This window comes from Dama dama, chromosome 10 (assembly GCF_033118175.1).
Source record: "Dama dama isolate Ldn47 chromosome 10, ASM3311817v1, whole genome shotgun sequence".
Lineage (NCBI taxonomy): Eukaryota > Metazoa > Chordata > Mammalia > Artiodactyla > Cervidae > Dama > Dama dama.
Window position 1 is genome coordinate 12,467,904 of NC_083690.1, and position 20,736 is coordinate 12,488,639.

Here is a 20,736-nt window from a genome sequence, read left to right on the forward strand (position 1 = left end):
CTGCTTCTCCAAGTGGCATGATGCCCGCAGCGAGGGAGCAGCTGCCTCTTCCAGCTGTCTAATTGTGCATCAGATCCACTTGAGCACCAGCTTAACAGATTTTACTCCTCATCTCAAGCCATCTTTTCCATGATCTGCCTGCCAGCCCAGGATTGGGGTGGGTGAGGGATCACTGGTTGGTTGGAGGAGCGTTCAGGCCCAGTTGGAGGAGCCGGTGGTATCTGGGCCTCTGAGTCATCTCTGGGGGCCCAGTGATCCCAGAGGACTGGCCCTTTTTTGCTCACTCAGCAGATGTCTTCTACTACCTACCATGTGCTGGGCAGATCTGGAGATGAGAGACAAAGGTGGAGGGGCACAGTCGTCTGGGCCGTATCCCCCTGGTAATTGGGCCCTCGCCTGCTCGTTGTTATTTGTTCGTTCATCTGTTCATTCGTTATTTTAATGAATATTCATTAAGTGTTTCTCATGGGCCAGGCACCCTTCTGGGCATTTGGGTAAACAGCAAACAGAACAAGGATTCCTGCCCTTGTGGAGTTACAGTCCAGCTAGGGGAGATGGATGACCATCACCACGTGTGACCCTGCTATACAGGAGATGTGGGTTTGATCCCTGGGTCAGAAAGGTCCCCTGGAGGAGGAAATGGCAACCCACTCCAGTATTCCTGCCTGGAGAATCCCATGGACGGAGGAGCCTGGTGGGCTACAGTCTGTGGGGTCACAGAGAGTCAGATACAACTGAGCCTGAAGTGTAGACAGCTCTCTCGAGGAGGATGAGTGCAAAGGAGAGGGAGGAAACTTGGCAGTGAGTCAGGGATGTGGATGACACTTGCCTTTGCTTGTTTGGCTGCACTGGGTCTTCGTTGTGGCAGGTGGAACCTTTAGTTGAGACATGTGGGATCTAGTTCCCTGACCGGGGATCGAACCAGGGCCTCCTGCATTGAGAGCACCGAGTCTTAGCCACAGGACCACCACGGAAGTCCTGAGTGAAGCTTTTTTTTTATTTTAAGAGAGAACAATCATTCATTCAACAGTTGTTCGTGGAGCACCTGCTATGTGCCAGATACTGTGCTTCTGTCTGACTTATGTAATTCCTGGTGTATGTGGGACTTGTATCTGCTGGGGGTCACCATGGGAGAGGCAGGTGTGACCGCTGACCTCCACACTAGCTCTCGTTGTGTGTCGTCAGCTGCCGCCTTGCCTGCTCCTCTTGGGTTTATGGAAGCTGAAAGGGAATGCTTGTCCTTCCTCCTAGACCTCCCATCACCCCCTGAGGCCTCTTGGTTGTTTAAGTTCCTTCTCCCTACAGTAACAGGCGGTCAGAACCTTAGTTGCTTGGAAACCACACAAATTATCTTTCGGGTCTGAAAGCCATGGACCTCTCTGGATTTCGGCAGGATTGTGTTCTTACTGGAAGCCCAGGGGAGAATCCCATTTCCTTGCTCACTCAGGTGCTAAAGAATTCAGTTGCAGTGGCTTGTAGAGCCAAGGTTTCTTTGCTGGCTCTCAGCAGGGGTCGCCTGTGGCTCTTATCAGCTTTTCTGCACATGGCTGTGCATCTCAGAAGCAGCGGTGGCAGGTTGGGTTCTTCTCACGCTTGGACTCTGACTTCCCTTTGTTGCGTCTCTCCTGTCTTCCTCTTCTGTCCCCTCTCTCCTGGGCTTCAGCCAGAGAACGTTCTCTGCTTTTAAGGGCTCATGTGATAGGATTGGTCACACTCAGGCAATCCAAAATCATCTCCCCCCTCAAGGCCTGATCCCGTCTACACAATCCCTTTTTCTATCTAAAGGTAATATTTTCATAGCTTCTGGGAATTAGGGCCTGGACATTTAGGGGAGGAAGCTATCCTTACCACCCACCCATCTCAGGCAATGCCACCAGCTGACTGCTCAAACCAGACGTCTCGGCATCATCTTGTTTCTCTGGATACCTTGGCTCCCATGTTCAGCCCACCAGGAAGTCCTGTTGGCTCTGAGGTTCTTCCCAAGGTGATGGATGGACCATTTCTGACCATCTCACTGAGGCCAGCCTGGGTCAGGCACCACTGTCTCTTGCCTGGACCTTTCCAGTAACTCCTATCTGGTCTCCTCTCTTCCGGTTTTGCTCCTTTGTAGCCCATTCTTCACACAGAAACCAGAGTGATTTAAAAAGAACGAAAGCCGCTCCCAGCACGCCTTTCACTCAGGAGATTACAAGGCTTTTAGGAGCCCTGTGTCAGGAACTGGCTCAAAGACCAACATATATTTCATATTGTTTTATGATTTCTTTGTCTCTCCATCTTATTAGCTTAGGGGAAGAAATACTTTCCATCTGCCCTTGTCTCATGGGACTTGTAAAGAGTTGGGAGTCAGTTCCCGAATTTGATGTCTCCCCAGTCAGAGGTGCCAAGTGTGGAAAGAGTGGTTATTTTTTTTTATCTAATATACAGTCAGACACCCTCGAGGACTTTCAGTCTCCCCTGGGAAATTTCCTTGAATCTCAGCAGGAGGAGGACTTCTGTCTTGTGTCATCATCTGACTGTAATAGTCAAGTACAAAGAGACTTCCTTAAGCAGACCAGAGCCATCCCATCAGCACAGAGACAGAGAGGTGGATTCAACCCTGCGGCTTGGAACGTTCCAGTTCCTTCCCCCGGGTTCCTCCTTGCCTCTCTCTCCTGTCCTCTGCTTCCTCCTTCCAGATCTTTTTTGCTTTGGGCTCTTAGAAATAATTTAGGTTTTTTTGGGAAGTTGTCAGAGCTGCAGAACATCTCTGTGGGCCTTTTGAAGTGGCCTCTGGCCTGTCATTTATTAGCATGTTGTTCCAGAAACGTCAGGGTCTCTTTGTCATGTGGGAGAGAAGCACTCAGCTTCCAGGTGCTCAGAATGCCGCGTGGTTGTGGCTGGGCCACCAACTCCTTTGGCCCCGTCTTTGGGGAGGAGGCAGTTTGGACTCACTGGTGGGCTGGCTGGCTGGTGCGGGGTCCTCGCACTTTCTGGCCCCCCACTCCCCCGCCGTTCTGACAAGCCCAAATTATGCTGGGAGCCCTGAGGAGCAAGATGGGCCCAGCCCTGGGGGAGAAACCTTGGGTGGAGCTGTTCGCCCATCTCCTAGACTGTGTAAGACATCCTCTCACTGTTTCATGCTTTGGTTCTCAAACATAGCTTGTGCATTGAAATCAAACCAGTGTTTACTAAAAATGCAGATTCCCGGCCCTTTCCTCAGACTCACTGTAGCAATTGCTGGGAGACGAGGCCAGGGAACCTGCTATTGACATCTTTTCACTCCCACCCCATCCCTCTCCAAGTCATTCTGAAGAGGGGGCGCCTACAGCCCTCCCTTAGAGCCACGCCGACCTAATGGACCTCTGTGCTGGGGTCGCCACCATGCCCCCGAGCCCTTGCTCCATGTCCCCGTGTCTACAGCCTCTGCCCCCGCCTCACGAACGCAGCCACGCAGACCTTTGCTCCTCTCCACCAGCCGCTGCTTTTCTTGTTTTTCTGTCCCCCTAGGAGGCAACTGCCAGGTTGAGGCTTCTCCATGATCCCTTTTTTCTATGTATCATGACCTGACCTTGTGGCATTCTTCAGAGATGTGAGCTTTCAACATGATTTCTTTTCTAAAGCAGTCTTTTCTTACCCCTGGAAACATTAGGCTTCCCCGTGACCTTGAGTCTCAGAGATGATGGCTTTTCTTTTCCTGCCTGTGTTCTGGGTATCCCTTGACACTGCTCTCTGGTGGGTCTCTGGAGCAGGGAAAGATTTCAAATTTTCAACATTAATTGTGTGAGCTTTTTTTTTTTTTTTAAACCCCTTCTGATAAAATCCTCTTTTTTGCTCTACAGTGTGGCTTTCCTCCACTGGCTTTGTCCTTTGGGCTTCCAGTGGGGAGGGTCCTCAAGTACTTGCTGGTGTACATCCAGTCCTGAGGGCTGGATGAACCGTCCTGCAGAGCCCAGTCTCCTGTCCCTCACGGCGGGGGTGGGAATTCCCTGCCCTGTAGCCCAAGGGTCCTGGAGACCCAAGGACTGAGTGCATTTCAGCCTCATGCTATCTGTCCACACACTCACTCCAGTCCTACAGTGACTTTGTCATGCTTCCTCTGGAGCTTAGGGTTTAAACAATGAATATTCAAACCAGAATTGACTAGAAAGTCCTCTGCGGGTCCCATCAGTGAGGGTGCTGAGGCTGATAGAAGTGAGGCCATTGTTCAAGGTCACGGAACACTCTGTGAGAATCTGGGGGTAGGGATCGTGCATCAGCTCTCAGAATTGAAACTGCACCCTGCAGCTCTCAGAATTGAAACTGCCTTCGACCGGCAGATCCGTCTCCAGGACTCCATCGCAAAGAAAGCTTTATACACATGCACAGTGAGATGGCTAGGAGGCTGCGGAGATGGTGTTATTCAAATCGGGGATCAGTAAAAGAAGGGTGGGATAGATTGTGGTTCCTTCCTGAAATGCAGCCGCTGTAAAGAAAGAGGCTGGTTTGTCTGTGCCTTGGGGCGTGGTCGCCCTTGCTGGTTGTGGAGGGAAAGGTAACTCTACCCTGTGTGCTGCTTGTGGTTTATAAATATCAAAACCTGTAAGAGAGCATCAGAGTGTGTGTGCCTCTGTACACGCCTGGAAGAATAATCCTGGGACAGTAGTGGGGGGAACGGGATCGGGGGAGGAAAGGTGAGCCATGGTAGAGGGTGCCCTGCACTTTTTAAAAAATTTTCTGTTGAGGTATAGTTGATTTACAGTGTTGTTAATTCCTGTTTATCAATCCAGAGTGATTCTTTGCTGTGCATATATATATTTGAAAGTTTTACATTCTTTTTTTTAAGTATTCTTTTCCATTATGGTTTATTGTAGGATAGTTTTTTTAACTGGAGGATAATTGCTTTACAGTGTTGTGTTAGTTAAGTATGCATATATCCCCTCCCTCTCCGGCCTCCCTCCCACCCCTCTAGGTCATCGCAGCCTTGCTCTTTCTCCACTCAGTACTTAGGCATTTGCATTTTTTGTTGAGATATAATTTGCATACTGTACAGTTCACCTGTTTTAAGTGCACAGTTCAGTGCTTTTTACTGTATTCACCAAGTTGTGTAACAATTACCACTTTATCACTTCAATTTTATCACCCTGAAAGGAAACCCGGGACCCATGAACAGTCAACTCCCACCCTCTTCTCCCCCAGCCCACGGCAGCTATGAAATTACTTCTGTTTCTATTGATTTGCCTATTCTGACACTCCGTGTAGATGGAGTCACAGTGTATGTGTCCTTTTATGTCTGGGTTCTTTTACTTCGTGTCAAGTTCTCAAGATTCATCCCCTTTGTGGCATCTGTCAGCATTTCATTCTTTTAAAAATATTTAAATATTTTAAATTGTGGTGACATGACATGTAACTGGCCATCTTAACTGTTTTGAAATGTACAGTCTGGTGGTAGTAAGTCCATTCATACTGCTGTGTGACCATCGCCACCATCTGTCTCCAGAGCTGGCTCCATCTTACTAAACTGAAACTCTGCATCGTTAGACAATCCGTCCCTGATTCTCCCTCCCTTCAGTCCCTGGCAGCCACCATTCTACTTCCCAGCTCTATGAATTTGACTAAACTTGACTAATCAATCCAAGTACTTCTTATAAGTGGATTCATACAGTGTTTGTCCTTTTGTGATAGACTTACTTCGCTTAGCATAATGTCAAGTTTCATCCGTGTTGTTGCACGGGTCAGGATTTCTTGCTTTTCAAGGCCAGATGACTGTACATTATGTACAGATCAGATAGTGTTCATTCATTTCTACATCCCTGGACACTTGGGTTGCTTTTGCCTTTGGAACCATTGAATACCAGTTTTTTTTGTATATCTTCAGTTCTTATGGGTTGAATCTTTTAAAACGACAAACTTATGCTCATGGATTGATTTTGAATTTTTAATGAAACGGGAAAGAAAATAAGTAGTCACATCCACAATATCAAGGTTTCCTCACTTGTGGTGTTTTCTTTTGGGATGTGGTATCACATGGGGGGAAAAATACCAACCTCCCAGAGAGGAGCAAACCCAGTCTGTCTGAGGCTTGCTCAGGCTCTCCCTCTGGAATCAAGGTTCCCATCCGTCTCTGCCAGCCCAGAACTCCCATGTTGGAGCTCGTAGGCAGAGATATGGCATCATGGTTCAGATCGCAGCCTCAGAATGTAAAGGATGCTACGTGTCACTGCACGTGAAGTGCTTACCGTCAGGTGAGCACTTAGCAAGCATCTGGTAAATATTAATCATTATTATTAATAAATAATCAATAATATTAATTATTATTGACTCATCCTCTTGGCCCTTCCCCAAATCCCTGAATAGTTGTATGGGCCAACTGAGAGGTGGTGTGTACACCCCTTAGCAAGAGTGTGAGCCATATTCTATATGAGAGTCTAGAAATATAATGGATTATCCTATAACTTGTTGGCTGGGTTGAGATTTATACCCGGTTAGTGTCCCTTGATTTCAGTGGTCTGGTATGACAGCAGCTTGAACATACTAAGATGGATTATTTTTCCTGCAGTGAACATGTGTTACTTTTATAATTTGAGAAAGGTAAACTTGTGGAAGAGATAAAGAGGAGACATAGCCGCAGGGTCTGAGAACCATGCTAGAAAATGTGCCTCGGTGGCTCAATGGCAGCTCCAGTAAGAGTGGCTGACCGATGTTCTTGGTACGTTGGTACATTCCGTTCTGAGAGGTATCGGTCAGCCACCCAGGAAGTATTGAGAATATAAAATGGGCCTCATTGGATTCTGGACTTTTTGTGGGTTTGGAGAAACAGGAGGGAGCTTTTGCCTTTTAGGAGTTTCTGGGGCTTCCCAGCTGACTCAGTGGTAAAGAACCCACCTGCCAATGCAGGAGACCCAGGTTTGGTACCTGTGTCAGGAAGACTCCGTGGAGGAGGAAATGGCAACCCATTCCAGTATTCTTGCCTGGGAAATCCCATGGACAGAGGAGCCTGGCGGGCCACAGTCCATGGGGTCACAGAAGAGTTGAACGTGACTTAGTGACCAAACAGCAGCAGTCTGGGTAGATGGTCAAAGTCACCGTCTGATGTTCATTAATTACCCTGACATCCCCCATCACCACGACCACATACACAGCGTGTTCTCTGCACCAGGCCTCTTCTGGTAGCTTCCTCTGTTTTCTCTCTGAGTCCTCCATGGTTGCCCTGCAGGATGGGTGTGATTATTATATCCCCTGTTTACCAAGCAGGAGACTGGGCCCCAGACAGCTGAGGGCCTTGCAGAAAGGGGCCGAGCTGATGTTTGAACCCAGGTCCAGCTGACTCTGGCTCTTAAGGCCTTTTTTACACTGTCGCGTCCCTCTCAGTCTGTGGACACACGTTCTTCCTTCCTTTCTGGCCATGCTGCTTGGCTTGTGGCACCTTAGTTCCCAGCCAGGGACTGAACCCTGGCCATGGCAGTGAAAGCGCAGAGTCCTAACCATTGGGCCACCGGGGAAGTCCCAGCTCATTTCCTTTTTTGAAAAAGTGTACCGTATTGGTCTTTATCTTTCTGGCTTACTTCACTCTGTATAATTGGTACACTGGGAAGACCCAGAGGGATTGGGTGGAGAGGGAAGTGGGAGGGGAGATCGGGATGGGGAATACATGTAAATGCACGGCTGATTCATGTCAATGTGTGGCAAAAACCACTACAATATTGTAAAGTAATTAGCCTCCAACTAATAAAAATAAATGGAAAAAAAAAAAGTGTACCGTATCTGCCTGGGAGATGGTGCAGAGTCCTAGCACCAAGGCAGTCCAGAGAAATCTTCCATGTGGCCTTCTGAAATTTCAGGAGGCTCTTTTTAAAGGCAGGTCATACGGTGATTTCCCAAGGAAGATTTGATGCCCATAAACCGGAGCTTACAGACGAACAGTTCCTGCCTCTGATAAGCATGGCACTACTGCTGTAGGGATGAACCACGGAAGTCACATGTGCTTGTTCGGAATGAAATGATTCAGAGGTTTTGAGGGAAAACTCTGATTGCCATCCATGGCTCCCCATACCCAGATGACCAGGGTTAGCAGCTCGGGTTGGCCCTGTGTCCTTGCTCAGACAACCAGGTTCACATCCAGATCGTCCTCCTCCCCCTCCCTCCCTTCCCTTCCCCACCTTCTGCCTCCCTCCTGCCAAAATGGAACCGCATCACACACATATCTGCTACTAGTGGAATTCTGGCACCTAGACAGATCTGCGTTTTGAAACGAACAGTTTTACAAATAGCATTTGGAGCTGTCCATGTCATCTTGTGTCTCTGTTGACAAGCTGGCCCTCGTGGGTCCACAGAGTGTGGTCAGGTCCAGAGCTCTCTTCAGCAAACGCTTTTGCACCACTTAGATCGTGGCAAAGAAATCGCTCCGTCTGGCCTGCCTCACTGCCTGTTTTATTCCAGCAAGAGTAGTTCTCACTCTGAGACTGCTTTTCACTTAAGGGGAAGAACACAACTCTCCAGTTTCCATCAAAGCCTCTGCTGGACTGCATCGCACGGGCAGGTGGAAACGTGCTTGGTGATGGGCGTGATGACAATTCTGGTTGTAGGCAGCAGTCACTCCCAGCTGTCCTTGTGCATGCGTTATATATTTAGATAATCCCTCGCAAGAGAGATGCAACATCTAAACAGGTGAGCATATTTCTCTGGCAAGACCTGTAGGAGATGGAAACTTCTAGTGAACAGACCTTCTGATTTGAAAAAGAAGGCAGGATCTCACTTTATATTTGCCTTGAAAAAACTATCCTAGAGACTTCTGTGGTGGTCCAGTGGCCGGGACTCCACACTCGCAAAGCAGAGGCCTGCTCAGGCAACCACATCCTGCATGCTACAGCTAAAGATCCCACATGTCACAACTAAGATCTGGTGTAGTCAAATAAATAAATAAATATTAAAAAATTATCATATCTTTACTGCATGAGGCATGAATATAAAGTAACATATTTTTCTGTTTAGTCCTCACAAGAGGTATTATCCCCTTTTACAGATGAGGAAACTGAGGCTCAGAGCCATGAAGTCATGTGCCTACAGTTTCACTCTGCCTAGTGACAAAGCCAACGTTTGAACCCAGGGACGCACGTGTGTCTCTGCCCACGCTTCTGTACTTCTGGTGTTTGTTGCTCAGTCGTCCATCTCTTTGTGACCCCATGGACTGCTTGGAAGCAGGAAGCCTGCCAGGTTCTTCTGTCCATGAAATTCTCCAGTCAAGAATACTGGAGTGGGTAGCCATTCCCTTTTCCAGGGGATCTTCCTGACCCAGGGATTGAACCTGGGTCTCCTGCATTGCAGGCAGACTCTTTGCTGTCTGATCCCCAAGGGAAGCCTTCTCATCCTGTATAATTACTCGTCTATTAGAAACAGTATCCCCCTTGATCCCATAATTCCTGGTCCTGTTCTTGAAGAATACAGATGAGTATGCACCTGCTGGGTCCATGAAGTTGGTGTAGATGTCACGTGCTAGGATGTTGTTTAGATATTATTTTCTTGGCTTGGCTATCATGTGTCCCCTGTTTCTAACCAGAGAATCATCCATCTGTGAGGTGACTAGGTTTGTATCAGGCTTTTGGAAGGTTTCAACTTTCTGGAGAGTTTGAACTGTAGAGTTACCCACAAGCAGGCAACCAAATATGCGTGCATGTGTGTGTGTGTGTGCATGCGTGTGTGTCTGTGTGTGTGCGTTTGATGCATTCAGGGAGGCAGGCATCCTCTGGGGTTTCAGCGTGGCCTGGGAAGTCTGTCAGGTGGAAGTTAGTGACACGGTGGCCAGTGGGCTCAGGTCATAGGGAGGCAGTGTGGCGAGTCTGGGAGAGCTTGGGGCTTTGAAGTCAGGCAGACGGTGGTTTGCAGTACCAGGTACCTTGATTGCAGTGTTGTGAAAGAAGCCACACCCCCACTTCCTCACTGCTGTGCGGGAGATCCTGCATAGTGGTGGTTCTGGCCGTGTACAATATGATAGAAATCATTTGCTCATCAGGCTCCATAAGCAGCAGCTTTCCCCCTTTCCTGCTGCCTGTAGATGTTCTGTGCTGCAGCCTGAGACCCCAGCACAGAGGTGGAACCTTCTATCACTCCAGTCGGGAGCAGCTATTCCTTTTCAATGCCAGGATCTCGTCTGTTTCACCACCTTTCCCCCCAAGTACTGTGGCTTGGCTTCTCATGGAAACTCCGGGTTGAATCAGAGATTTCTCAGTTTAGGGGGCAAGTACTCCCTTCCCCAAGGTTGAAACGGGCTGACTAGCAGCCTGAGTTCATCTGTTGCCCCATCCCTGAAAAGCCTGAACATGTTCAGTGATAACTCAGAAAGCCCCCAAGAGAAGCTGTCCTGAGAGATGCCGGAGCCTTGCTGCCCTGGTGACAGCTGGTGCTGTGATACTGGAGCCGTGCTGTAACCGTGGGTCATGGAGAGGAACCACCTCCCCTGACCCCAGCCTGCCCTTGGCTTTCTGGGCTCACAAACGCCTGCTGAACCAAGGTCTGAGCCAGAGACTGGGTGTGTCCCCTCTAGTTACTCTGCTGCCGACGGAGCTGGGGCAGGAGCATGTGGGGGAAGGAACGGAGGCTTGGGTTTCATCCTGAACCTGCCCTTTGGTACCTGTCTGACCTTGGGCTCATCCCATAACGCCTTGGAAACTCATTTTTCTGGGGTTAATAATATCTGCCATGTATGTTCACTGTGAGAGCAGTAGGTAATATATATAGTAACGTGCTCAGCAGTGTGCATGGCAAAGCAGAAGGGGTTGAAGGATGACCCCAGTGGTAACCGCATCTGGACCCCTGGCTGTGCATGAATTGAGTGCTTTGCCTGCTTTATGGTGTTTCATCCTGTGACTGTTTTGGAAAGGACCCTGATGCTTGGGAAGATTGAAGGCAAAAGGAGAAGGGGGGTGGCCGAGGATGAGACGGTTAGATAGAATCACCAACTCAGTGCCCATGAGTTTGAGCAAACTCCAGGAGATAATGAAGGACAGGGAGGCCTGGCGTCCTGCAGTCCACGGGGTCACAAAGAGTCAGACACGACTTAGCAACCGAACAACAAAAGCAAGGGTTATTATGAAAGGGCTTCCCTGGTGGCTCAGTGGTAAAGAATGTGCCTGCCAATGCAGGAGACACAGGAGACATGGGTTTGATCACTGGGTCAGAAAGATCCCCTGGAGGAGGAAATGGCAACCCACTCCCGTATTCTTGCCGGGATAATCCCGTGGACAGAGGAGCCTGACGGGCTACGGTCTGTGGGATCTCAAAGAGTCAGATATGACTGAGAGACTGCGCGTGCGTGCGTGTCTAGTGCCTGGCATGTAATGAATCGTAAGTAGCTAGCTGTTGAGTGAGTGAAGGAAGGGCTTGCCCAGGGTCACTCTCTGGTGAGTGGTGGAACCAGACTTTGCACTTGGTGTCTGTCTGATGGCAGACCACGGGCTGTCTCGTTCACTGTACCCTCCCCTTGCCACAGCGGCGAGCGCTCAGAATGGTGGATGCTGATATTATGAAGACTCCTTCCTTCGCTGGAACAGGTGTGGGTCCCCGCTGCCTCGTAAGGGTCATTGTCACCATACCCAGGCAGAGTGGTTCTCCTTTGGAGCTTCCAGGTGTCCCCAGTTCCCGTCACACCACACCCGGCCCGCTCTCCCAGGACCTGGCATACCTCCTCGTGTCCATAAGAATGTTCAAGGGAACCATCTCTGAATTTTAAGTGGTTCTTTATCCTCTTCCACTGCCCGCACCTCATACTGTTTGCAGCTGGGGTCATGCTAAGATTGTTCAAATTGAAAGGAAAACAGTAATCTTATCGTACTGTTTGCCAGGCTGCTCTCCGTGGTAGCCGAAGTTTGGCTTAAAATAATTTAGGCAAAAAACCCCATGTGTTCTCTGGTGCCTTGCCTGCTAGTGAGACCAGCTTAGCGTCTGCTTATTTCAGGTGACTTATCACAGACACCTTGGCAGGCTGCAAGGAGGTGAAAAACTGTGTCGTGTTCTCTAAGTGTAAATAACCTGCTAGTGGTGCTAACAAACCCACAGCTTTTCTAGAACATGAAAAATAGTTCTGATTTAAAGTGAATGTGTTTGTACCAGACACACTTTCCGTGTCTCTCTGGGTGTAAGGAGAGAAGGCTTATTATTTTTGCCAATTTTTTTCCGTTTGGAATCTAACTTGGATAATTATGCCATCAAGGAAATACATACAGGAGAAAACTGCTGACTGCTCAGAGTTTGTACAAGTAAATAAAGTGTAGATTTTCTCGTGAATAATGTGGATGTTAAGTAGGTCGCCTGGGTTACAAGGCGTTCTGTGCTAGACAGATAACCTAGATAGCTTCACTTCTGGCACCAACCCCAGCTGACCAGACTGAGTCCTGCATGGAGGTTCCCGTGAATGACGCATTTGAAGATGCTTGGTCACCTCCAAAGTGCCAAGTAAGATGAAGCAATATCACTGTTTTATTTTTATGAAGACCCATTGTGTGTGGATGTAGCTTTCAAATTGTGTTTAGCAAATTAAATCCAGCCCTCACTCGATTTTGCTTTTGGACTTATGTTTTGGCCTTTTCGACACTGTATCCCTTACCCCACCCCCCACCCCCTGGCCGCCATCCTCCAGGGCCATGTTCTAAGACCCCCAGTGGGTGTCTGAAACTGTGGATAACAGATCCCATATATGCTGTTTTGTCCTGTACTAATAGGCAGGTTGTATATATAGCATGGAATACACTGGACAAAGAGACGGTTCATGTCCTAGGCAGGGTAGGATGGTACAAGATTTCACCATGCTACTCAGAATGATATGTGATTTAAAACTTAATGAATTGTTTATTTCTGGAATTTTCCATTTAATATTTTTGGACCACAATTGACCACAGGTATCTGAAACCACGGAAATTAAATTGCAGATGGAGGCAGGCTACTATAGAACTTAAGTTTCTCATCCACGGTTGAAATATCTAAACACGTGGGTCAGAGTTTCTTTCTGTCCTCTTTGTGCAGCGCTTGAGCAGGGCAGAAGGTCAAGTTCTGAACACTGTCAGAGTAACACAAACTACGGACCAAGATTGTTAATGAAAAAGTTTAGGCTTGAGACAGCATTGCTAGCCAGTGTTTTTAAGACTTCTGTTCTAGAATTCGGAGTGAGCTCTTTTGGACCCAGATTGTTTCCTTCTGGGCCGTTGAGCTGTCTTTCTGTGCCCAGACTAATAGATCACTCTCAGGAAATGGATATCTTAAAACAGTGACAACAAGCGTGAAGTGCAGTCAGTCACAGAGGTGTGCATGTGTTGTTCAGATTTGACGTGCAGGATTCAGTCCCAGTTACCCTCTCCAAGGTGACTGGTTTGCTGGAGGATGTGCGGAGAGGAGGAAGCGGTGCTGTAAGCTGCCGTTTTTGGCTCTCATGTGACTTGGTGTTACTCACACTTTTATTGTGCTGCTTTTCTTGAACACCTGCATGTTCTCTTGCTCCCATGGCAGATGAAATCTTTTGGGCTTGAAAACACACTGATCAGATGTGATGCTTGTGCACACTTCAGCTAAAGGGACACATGACTTCTGGTACCTCACCACAGATTGACCTTGCCCGTAGAGAGGTGGCGCCCCTCACTTTCCTAATATTAATCTGTGAGCTGGAGAGGTACGTCTCCTTCCATTCACCTGCTGATGGACACTTAGGCTGTGTCCATGTCTTGGCTGTTGTAAATAATGTGCTGCTCTGAACACTGGGGTATATGTATTTTTTTTTTTTTTTCCAAATTAGTGTTTTTATTTTCTTTGGATATATATCCAGGAGTGGAATTGCTGGATCATATGGTAATTTTATTTTTACCTTTTTGAGGAACCTCCATACTGTTTCCACAGAAGCTGCACCAGTTTGCTTTCCCACCAGCATTTATTGTTTGTGGTCTTTTGATGATTGGCTGCTTTGATAGGGGTGAGGTGATGCCGCACTGTGGTTTTGATTTTCATTTCTCTGATGATTAGCAATGTTGAGCATCTTTCCATGTGTCTGTCTGCCATCTGTGTATCTTTTTTTGAAAAATGTCTATTTAGGTCTTCTGACCATTTTAAACTTGGGTGGTTTGTTTTTTAGATATTGAGCTATAGACAGCTGTGTACATACTTTGGATATTAAACCCCTATTGGTTATGTGAAAGTCGCTTAGTCGTGCCTGACTCTTTGTGACCCCATGTATACTATACAGTCCATGGAATTCTCCAGGCCAGAATACTGGAGTGGGTTAGCCTTTCCCTTCTCCAGGTGAGTTTCCCAACCCAGGAATTGAACCCTGGTCTTCTGCATTGTAGGAGGATTCTTTACCAGCCGGGCCACAAGGGAAGCCCAAGAATACTGGAGTGGGTAGCCTATCCCTTCTCCAGCAGATCTTCCTGACCCAGGGATCAAACTGGGGTCTCCTGCATTGCAGGTGGATTCTTTACCAACTGAGCTATGAGGGAAGTCCTGATACAGATAACAAATTGGTTATGTTATTTGCAAATATGTTCTCCTTTTGGTAGCTTGTCTTTTTTGTTGTAGCTGATGGTTTCCTTTGTTGTGCAAAAGCTTTTAAGTTTAATTAGGTCCCGTTTGTTTATTTTTTGCTTTGCTTCCTTTGCCTTAGGAACATTGAAAAAATATTGCTACACTTTTTGTTGAACAGTGTTCTGCCTATGTTTTCTTTTAGGAGTTTTGTAGCTTCTGGTCTTATATTTAGTTCTTTAATCCATTTTGTGTTTATTTTTGTACATGGTATGAGAGAATGTTCCGATTTCATTCTTATACATTTATCTGTCCAGTTTTCCCACCATCACTAGTTGAAAAAACTATCTTTCCCCCCGTTGTATATTCCTGCCTCCTTTGCCTTAGACTAATTAGACTAGTGTGTTCAGTTCAGTCGCTCAGTCCTGTCCAACTCTTTGCGACCCCATGAACCGCAGCATGCCAGGCCTCTCTGTCCATCACCAACTCCCGGAATCCACCCAAACCCTTGTCCATCGACTCAGTGATGCCATCCAACCATCTCATCCTCTTTGGTCCCCTTCTCCTCCTGCCCTCAATCTTGCCCAGCATCAGGGTCTTTTCAAACGAGTCAGCTCTTCGCATCAGGTGGCCAAAGTATTGGAGTTTCAGTCTCAGCATCAGTCCTTCCAATGAACACCCAGGACTGATCTCCTTTAGGATGGACTGATTGGATCTCCTTGCAGTCCAAGGGACTCTCAAGAGTCTTCTCCAACACCACAGTTCAAAAGCATCAATTCTTTGGCGCTCAGCTTTCTTCACAGTCCAACTCTCACATCCATACATGACCACTGGAAAAACCATAGCCTTGACTAGACGGACATTTGTTGACAAAGTAATGTCTCTGCTTTTTAATATGCTGTCTAGGTTGGTCATAACTTTCCTTCCAAGGAGTAAGCGTCTTTTAATTTCATGGCTGCAATCACCAACTGCAGTGATTTTGAAGGCCAGAAAAATAAAATCAGCCACTGTTTCCCCATCTATTTACCATGAAGTGATGGGACCAGATGCCATGATCTTAGTTTCCTGAATGTTAAGTTTTAAGCCAAAGTTTTCACTCTCCTCTTTCACTTTCATCAAGAGGCTCTTTAGTTCTTCTTCACTTTCTGCCATAAGGGTGGTGTTATCTGCATATCTGAGGTCATTGATATTTCTCCCAGCAATCTTGATTCCAGCGTGTGCTTCATCTAGCCCAGCGTTTCTCATGATGTACTCTGCATATAAGTTAAATAAGCAGGGTGACAGTATACAGCCTTGACCTACTCCTTTTCCTATTTGGAATCAGTCTGTTGTTCCATGTCCAGTTCTAACTGTTGCTTCCTGACCTGCATACAGGTTTCTCAAGAGGCAGGTCAGGTGGTCTGGTATTCCCATCTCTTTCAGAATTTTCCAGTTTATTGTGATCCACACAGTCAAAGGCTTTGGCATAGTTGATAAAGCAGAAATAGATGTTTTTCTGGAAGTCTCTTGCTTTTTCGATGATTCAGCGGATGTTGGCAATTTGATCTCTAGTTCCTCTGCCAGCTTGAACATCTGGAAGTTCACGGTTCGTGTAATGCTGAAGCCTGGCTTGGAGAATTTTAAGCATCACTTTACTAGTGTGTGAGATGAGTGCAATTGTGCCATAGTTTGAGCATTCTTTGGCATTGCCTTTCTTTGGGATTGGAATGAAAACTGACCTTTTCCAGTCCTGTGGCCACTGCTGAGTTTTCCAAATTTGCTGGCATATTGAGTGTAGCACTTTCACAGCATCATCTTTTAGGATTTGAAATAGCTCTGCTGGAATTCCATCACCTCTACTAGCTTTGTTTGTAGTGATGCTTCCTAAGGCCCACTTGACTTTGCATTTCAGGATGTCTGAGTCTAGCTGAGTGATCACACCATCGTGATTATCTGGGTCGTGAATATCTTTTTTGTACAGTTCTTCTGTGTATTCTTGCCACCTCTTCTTAATATCTTCTGCTTCTGTTAGGTCCATATCATTTCTATCCTTTATTGTGCCCATCTCTGCATGAAACTGTTCCCTTGGTATCTCTGATTTTCTGGAAGAGATCTATAGCCTTTCCCATTCTATTGTTTTCCTTGATTTGTTTGCATTGATCACCTAGCAATGCTGTCTTATCTCTCCTTGCTATTCTTTGGAACTCTGTGTTCACATGGGTATATCTTTCCTTTTCTCCTTTGCATTTTGCTTCTCTTCTTTTCTCAGCCATTTGTAAGGCCTCCTCAGACAACCATTTTGCCTTTTTGATTTTCTTTTTCTTGGGGATGGTCTTGATCACTGCCTCCTGTACAGTGTCACAAACCTCCATCCATAGTTCTTTAGGCACTCTGTCTATCAGATCTAATCCCTTGAATCCGTTTGTCACTTCCATTGTATAATCATAAGGGATTTGATTTATGTCATACCTGAATGGTCTAGTGGTTTTCCGTACTTTCTTCAGTTTAAGTCTGAATTTGGCAATAAGGAGTTCATGATCTGAGCCTCAGTCAGCTCCTGGTCTTGTTTTTGCTGACTGTATAGAGTTTCTCTATCTTTGGCTGCAAAGAATATAACCAGTCTGATTTCGGTGTTGACCATCTGGTGATGTCCATGTGTAGAGTTTTCTCTTGTGTTGTTGAAAGAGAGTGTTTGCCATGATCAGTGTATTCTCTTGGCAAAACTCTGTTAGCTTTTGCCCTGCTTCATTTTGTACTCCAAGGTCATACTTGCCTGTTACTCCAGGTATCTTTTGACTTTCTACTTTTGCATTCCAGTCCTCTATGATGAAAAGGACATTTTTTTTTTTTTTTTTGGTATTAGTTCTAGAAGGTCTTGTAGGTCCTCATAGAACCGTTCACCTTCAACTTCTTCAGCATTAGTGATTCGGGCATAGACTTGGATTACTGTGATATTGAATGGCTTGTCTTAGAAACAAGTAGAGATCATTTTGTCATTTTTGAGATTGTACCCAAGTACTGCATTTCAGACTCTTTTGTTGACTATGAGAGCTACTCCATTTCTTCTAAGGGATTCTTGCCCACAGTGGTAGATATAATGGTCATCTGAATTAAATTCACCCATTCTGGTCCATTTTAGTTCACTGGTTTCTAAAATGTCAATGTTCAGTCTTGCCATCTCCTGTTTGACCACGTCCAATTTACCTGGATTCATGGACCTAACATTCCAGGTTCCTATGCAGTATTGTTCTTTATAGCAATGGACTTTACTTCCCTCACCAGTCACATCCACAGCTGGGTGTTGTTTTTGCTTTGGCTCTGTCTCTTCATTCTTTCTGGAGTTATTTCTCCCTCTTCTCCAGTAACATATCTGGCACCTGTCGACCCGGGGAGTTCATCTTTCAGTGTTGTATCTTTTTGCCTTTTCATACTGTTCATGGGGTTCTTAAGGCAATAATACAGAAGTGGTTTGCCATCCCCTTCTCCAGTAGACCGTGTTTTGTCAGAACTCTCCACCATGACCCGTCCATCTTGGGCGGCCTTACACAGCATGGCTCATAGATTCATTGAGTTAGATGAGGCTGTGATCCATGTGATCAGTTTGATTAGTTTTCACTGATTGTGGTTTTCATTCTGTCTGCCCTCTGATGGATAAGAATAAGAGGCTTATGGAAGCTTCCTGATGGGAAATCCCTTATGGTTTTATTCCAGCATGTTCTGTGTGGTCACTCAGATGCCCAGACCAGCTGTAGCCTGATGGAGGCTCCACGAGGGGCTGAAGGCGGAGCCTCTGAGCAGTTCAGGCCCAGAAGCCAATTCCACTTTGCTTAGTCTTTCCCAGTGTTGACTTCTGCCTGAGTGCCTGGCCAGCATCCATGCCTCCCATGTCCCAGTGGCCGGAGGACTAGGCGTAGCTTCCTGTTTTGCTTCGTTGCCGTCTTATCACACTTGATTGCAACATCCAGGGGTCTCATCTCAGGACACACAGGCCTTTGCATCCCTGATGCTTGTTTTCAGACCCGGCACGAGTCTGCAGTCTGAAATCACACCACTGGATCTTCTCAACTGCTCATGTGGGCATTTTTCCTACTCTTGTTCTCCTACTTAACTTGGAATTATCTGGCTCTTTTCCAGGTTTTATCTACTTCTGTCATATTTTATCAGTTTTTATTGTAAAAGCAGTTTCTATGGGCATCTACTGTGCAGATTTTTTTATTGAAGTGTAGTTGATTTACAATGTTGTGTTAGCTTCAAGGATATAGCAGAGTAATTCAGTTGTACATATTTATCTTTCTTTTCAGATTTTTTTCCATTACAGGTAATTTTAAGATAGTGAGTGTAGCTCCTTGTATTATACAATAGGCCCTTATTGTTTACCTGTTTTATATTCAGTCATATATATATGTTAATCCCAAACTCCTGATATACCCACCACTGAACTATCACCTTTGGTAATCATAAGTTTTTTTTCTTTGTCAATCTATTTCTGTTTTGCTAAGAAGTTCATGTGCCTCAGTTTTTTAGATTCCACATATAAATGATACCCTATGACATTTGTCTTTCTCTGTGTGACTTACTGTACTTAGTATGACAGTCTCTAGGTCTGTATGTCTTGCTGCAAATGGCATTATTTCATTCCTTTGTATGGCTGAATAGTATTTCATTTGTATATGTACCCCATCTTCTTTACCATTCATCTGCCAATGGACATTTAGTTTGCTTCCATGTCCTGGCTGTTGTAAATCATGCTGCTGTCAATTCGGATGCATGTATCCTTTCAAATTAAAAGTTTCCTCTGGGTAGATGCCCAGAATCTAGAATTGCAGGATCCTATGGTAACTCCATTTTTAGCTCATACAGCTTAATATTGAAAAAACAACCCAATCAAAAATGAGCTGAAGACCTAAACAGATAGTTCTCCAAAGAAGACATACAGATGGTCAACAGGCACATGAATAGAAGCTCAATATCACTAATTATTATAGAAATGCAAATCAGAACAGTCAAAATGGCCATCAGTGAGTCTACCAATAGCGAATGCTGAAGATGTCGTTGGAAAATGGGAGCCCTCCTACACCACTGGCGGGAGTGTAAATTGCTGCAGTCATTGTGGAGAACAGTGTGAAGGTTTCTTACAGTACTGTGCTAATTCTTGTGCTGAGCTGAGAGCCAGTATCTCATGGAGATGTCTTTGCATTGTCATTGTGCCCTGGCTTTGGACTTTTTCCAGAAGCTTCCTTGATTCTAAATGCTACCTGAGCAGCCCTACTGCCATTTCACTTCATGGTGTAGGCAGGTACTATCTCCCTGAAAAACTTTTTTGTTGAAGAAAAAGAAAATTAACCAACATAGAAGATGCACATGTAGGCTCTTGTATCTTGCCAAAGCATCATCTGTTTTCCCTGAAATGGAAAGTAGTGACAAGATCGTTCCCTAGACTTCTGTGCGTCTATCTCGAGGACAGTTATTCCATTTTTAAGTACAGCTTATCATTCACTTTATTGTACTTGTGTGAAAATGATGCAATGTGGAAGTAGTTAGTAACTGTGATTTTTTTTTCTTCTTTAGCAAGAGCTTTCTTTCCAGAGAAGCCATTTGGAAAAGAAGAAAAAAAAAATTTTTTTTAATTGAGGGAGTTATGGTTGATTAAGTTACTTATGGAATTCTTTCTTTTCCTAAAAGTTGTCCCAAATCTTTGGAATGTTGATGGAGAAGTTACAGTCCCTGAGCAGAAACCTGGAGAAGTCGCCGAGGAACTTGCAAGCTCCTATGAAAGAAAGCTCATCGAGGTAAGGCTGATGGCATCAATGTGTATCCCCGATGTTGGTTGCTTAGAGGACTTTTCAGAAACGGGCCCAGCATGATAGACAGATGTTAGCAAAACAACCAGTGGACACTTCCCCACCACCTCCCTCACCAACAGACAACATAAAATGGTTGTAATTGATACAGAAACCTAAGATGTGGTTCTTTGAAAGATATCATTTAATGAGAAACCTGTGGTAAGAGAGAAAACATATATCATGTGAAGAATAATAAAACAGTTGGATTTGGAGAATATTTAAAACAGAATATCATATACAACTTTGTGCTGAGAAATGGGATAATACGGATGCAGTGGACTGCTAGAATCACATGATGTGGTTAGTTTCTGGGCTGTCTCTGGCCAGTCTCTCTGACTCTGGGACCTTCCTAGTGGCATGCGCATCACTTAGCCAAGGAGGATTCCAGTGGAACGCATTCTGGAAGGTTGGTGGGACTTGTGGGCTGGTGTCTCCTCTTTCCTTTGGACCTTTCCCGAATTCT

The 20,736-nt window shown here is 45.9% G+C and overlaps 1 protein-coding gene across 3 annotated transcripts in view; it reads left to right on the plus strand.

Moving 5' to 3' along the window:
* Positions 1–20,736, plus strand: part of SNX29 (sorting nexin 29) — a 566,190-nt gene that overhangs the window by 265,534 nt on the left and 279,920 nt on the right. For all 3 annotated transcript variants that reach the window (XM_061152859.1, XM_061152861.1, XM_061152860.1), the window contains one exon: positions 20,113–20,219. In XM_061152859.1, coding sequence (XP_061008842.1) covers positions 20,113–20,219 — 107 coding nt within the window. The remainder of the gene's footprint in view (positions 1–20,112; positions 20,220–20,736) is intronic.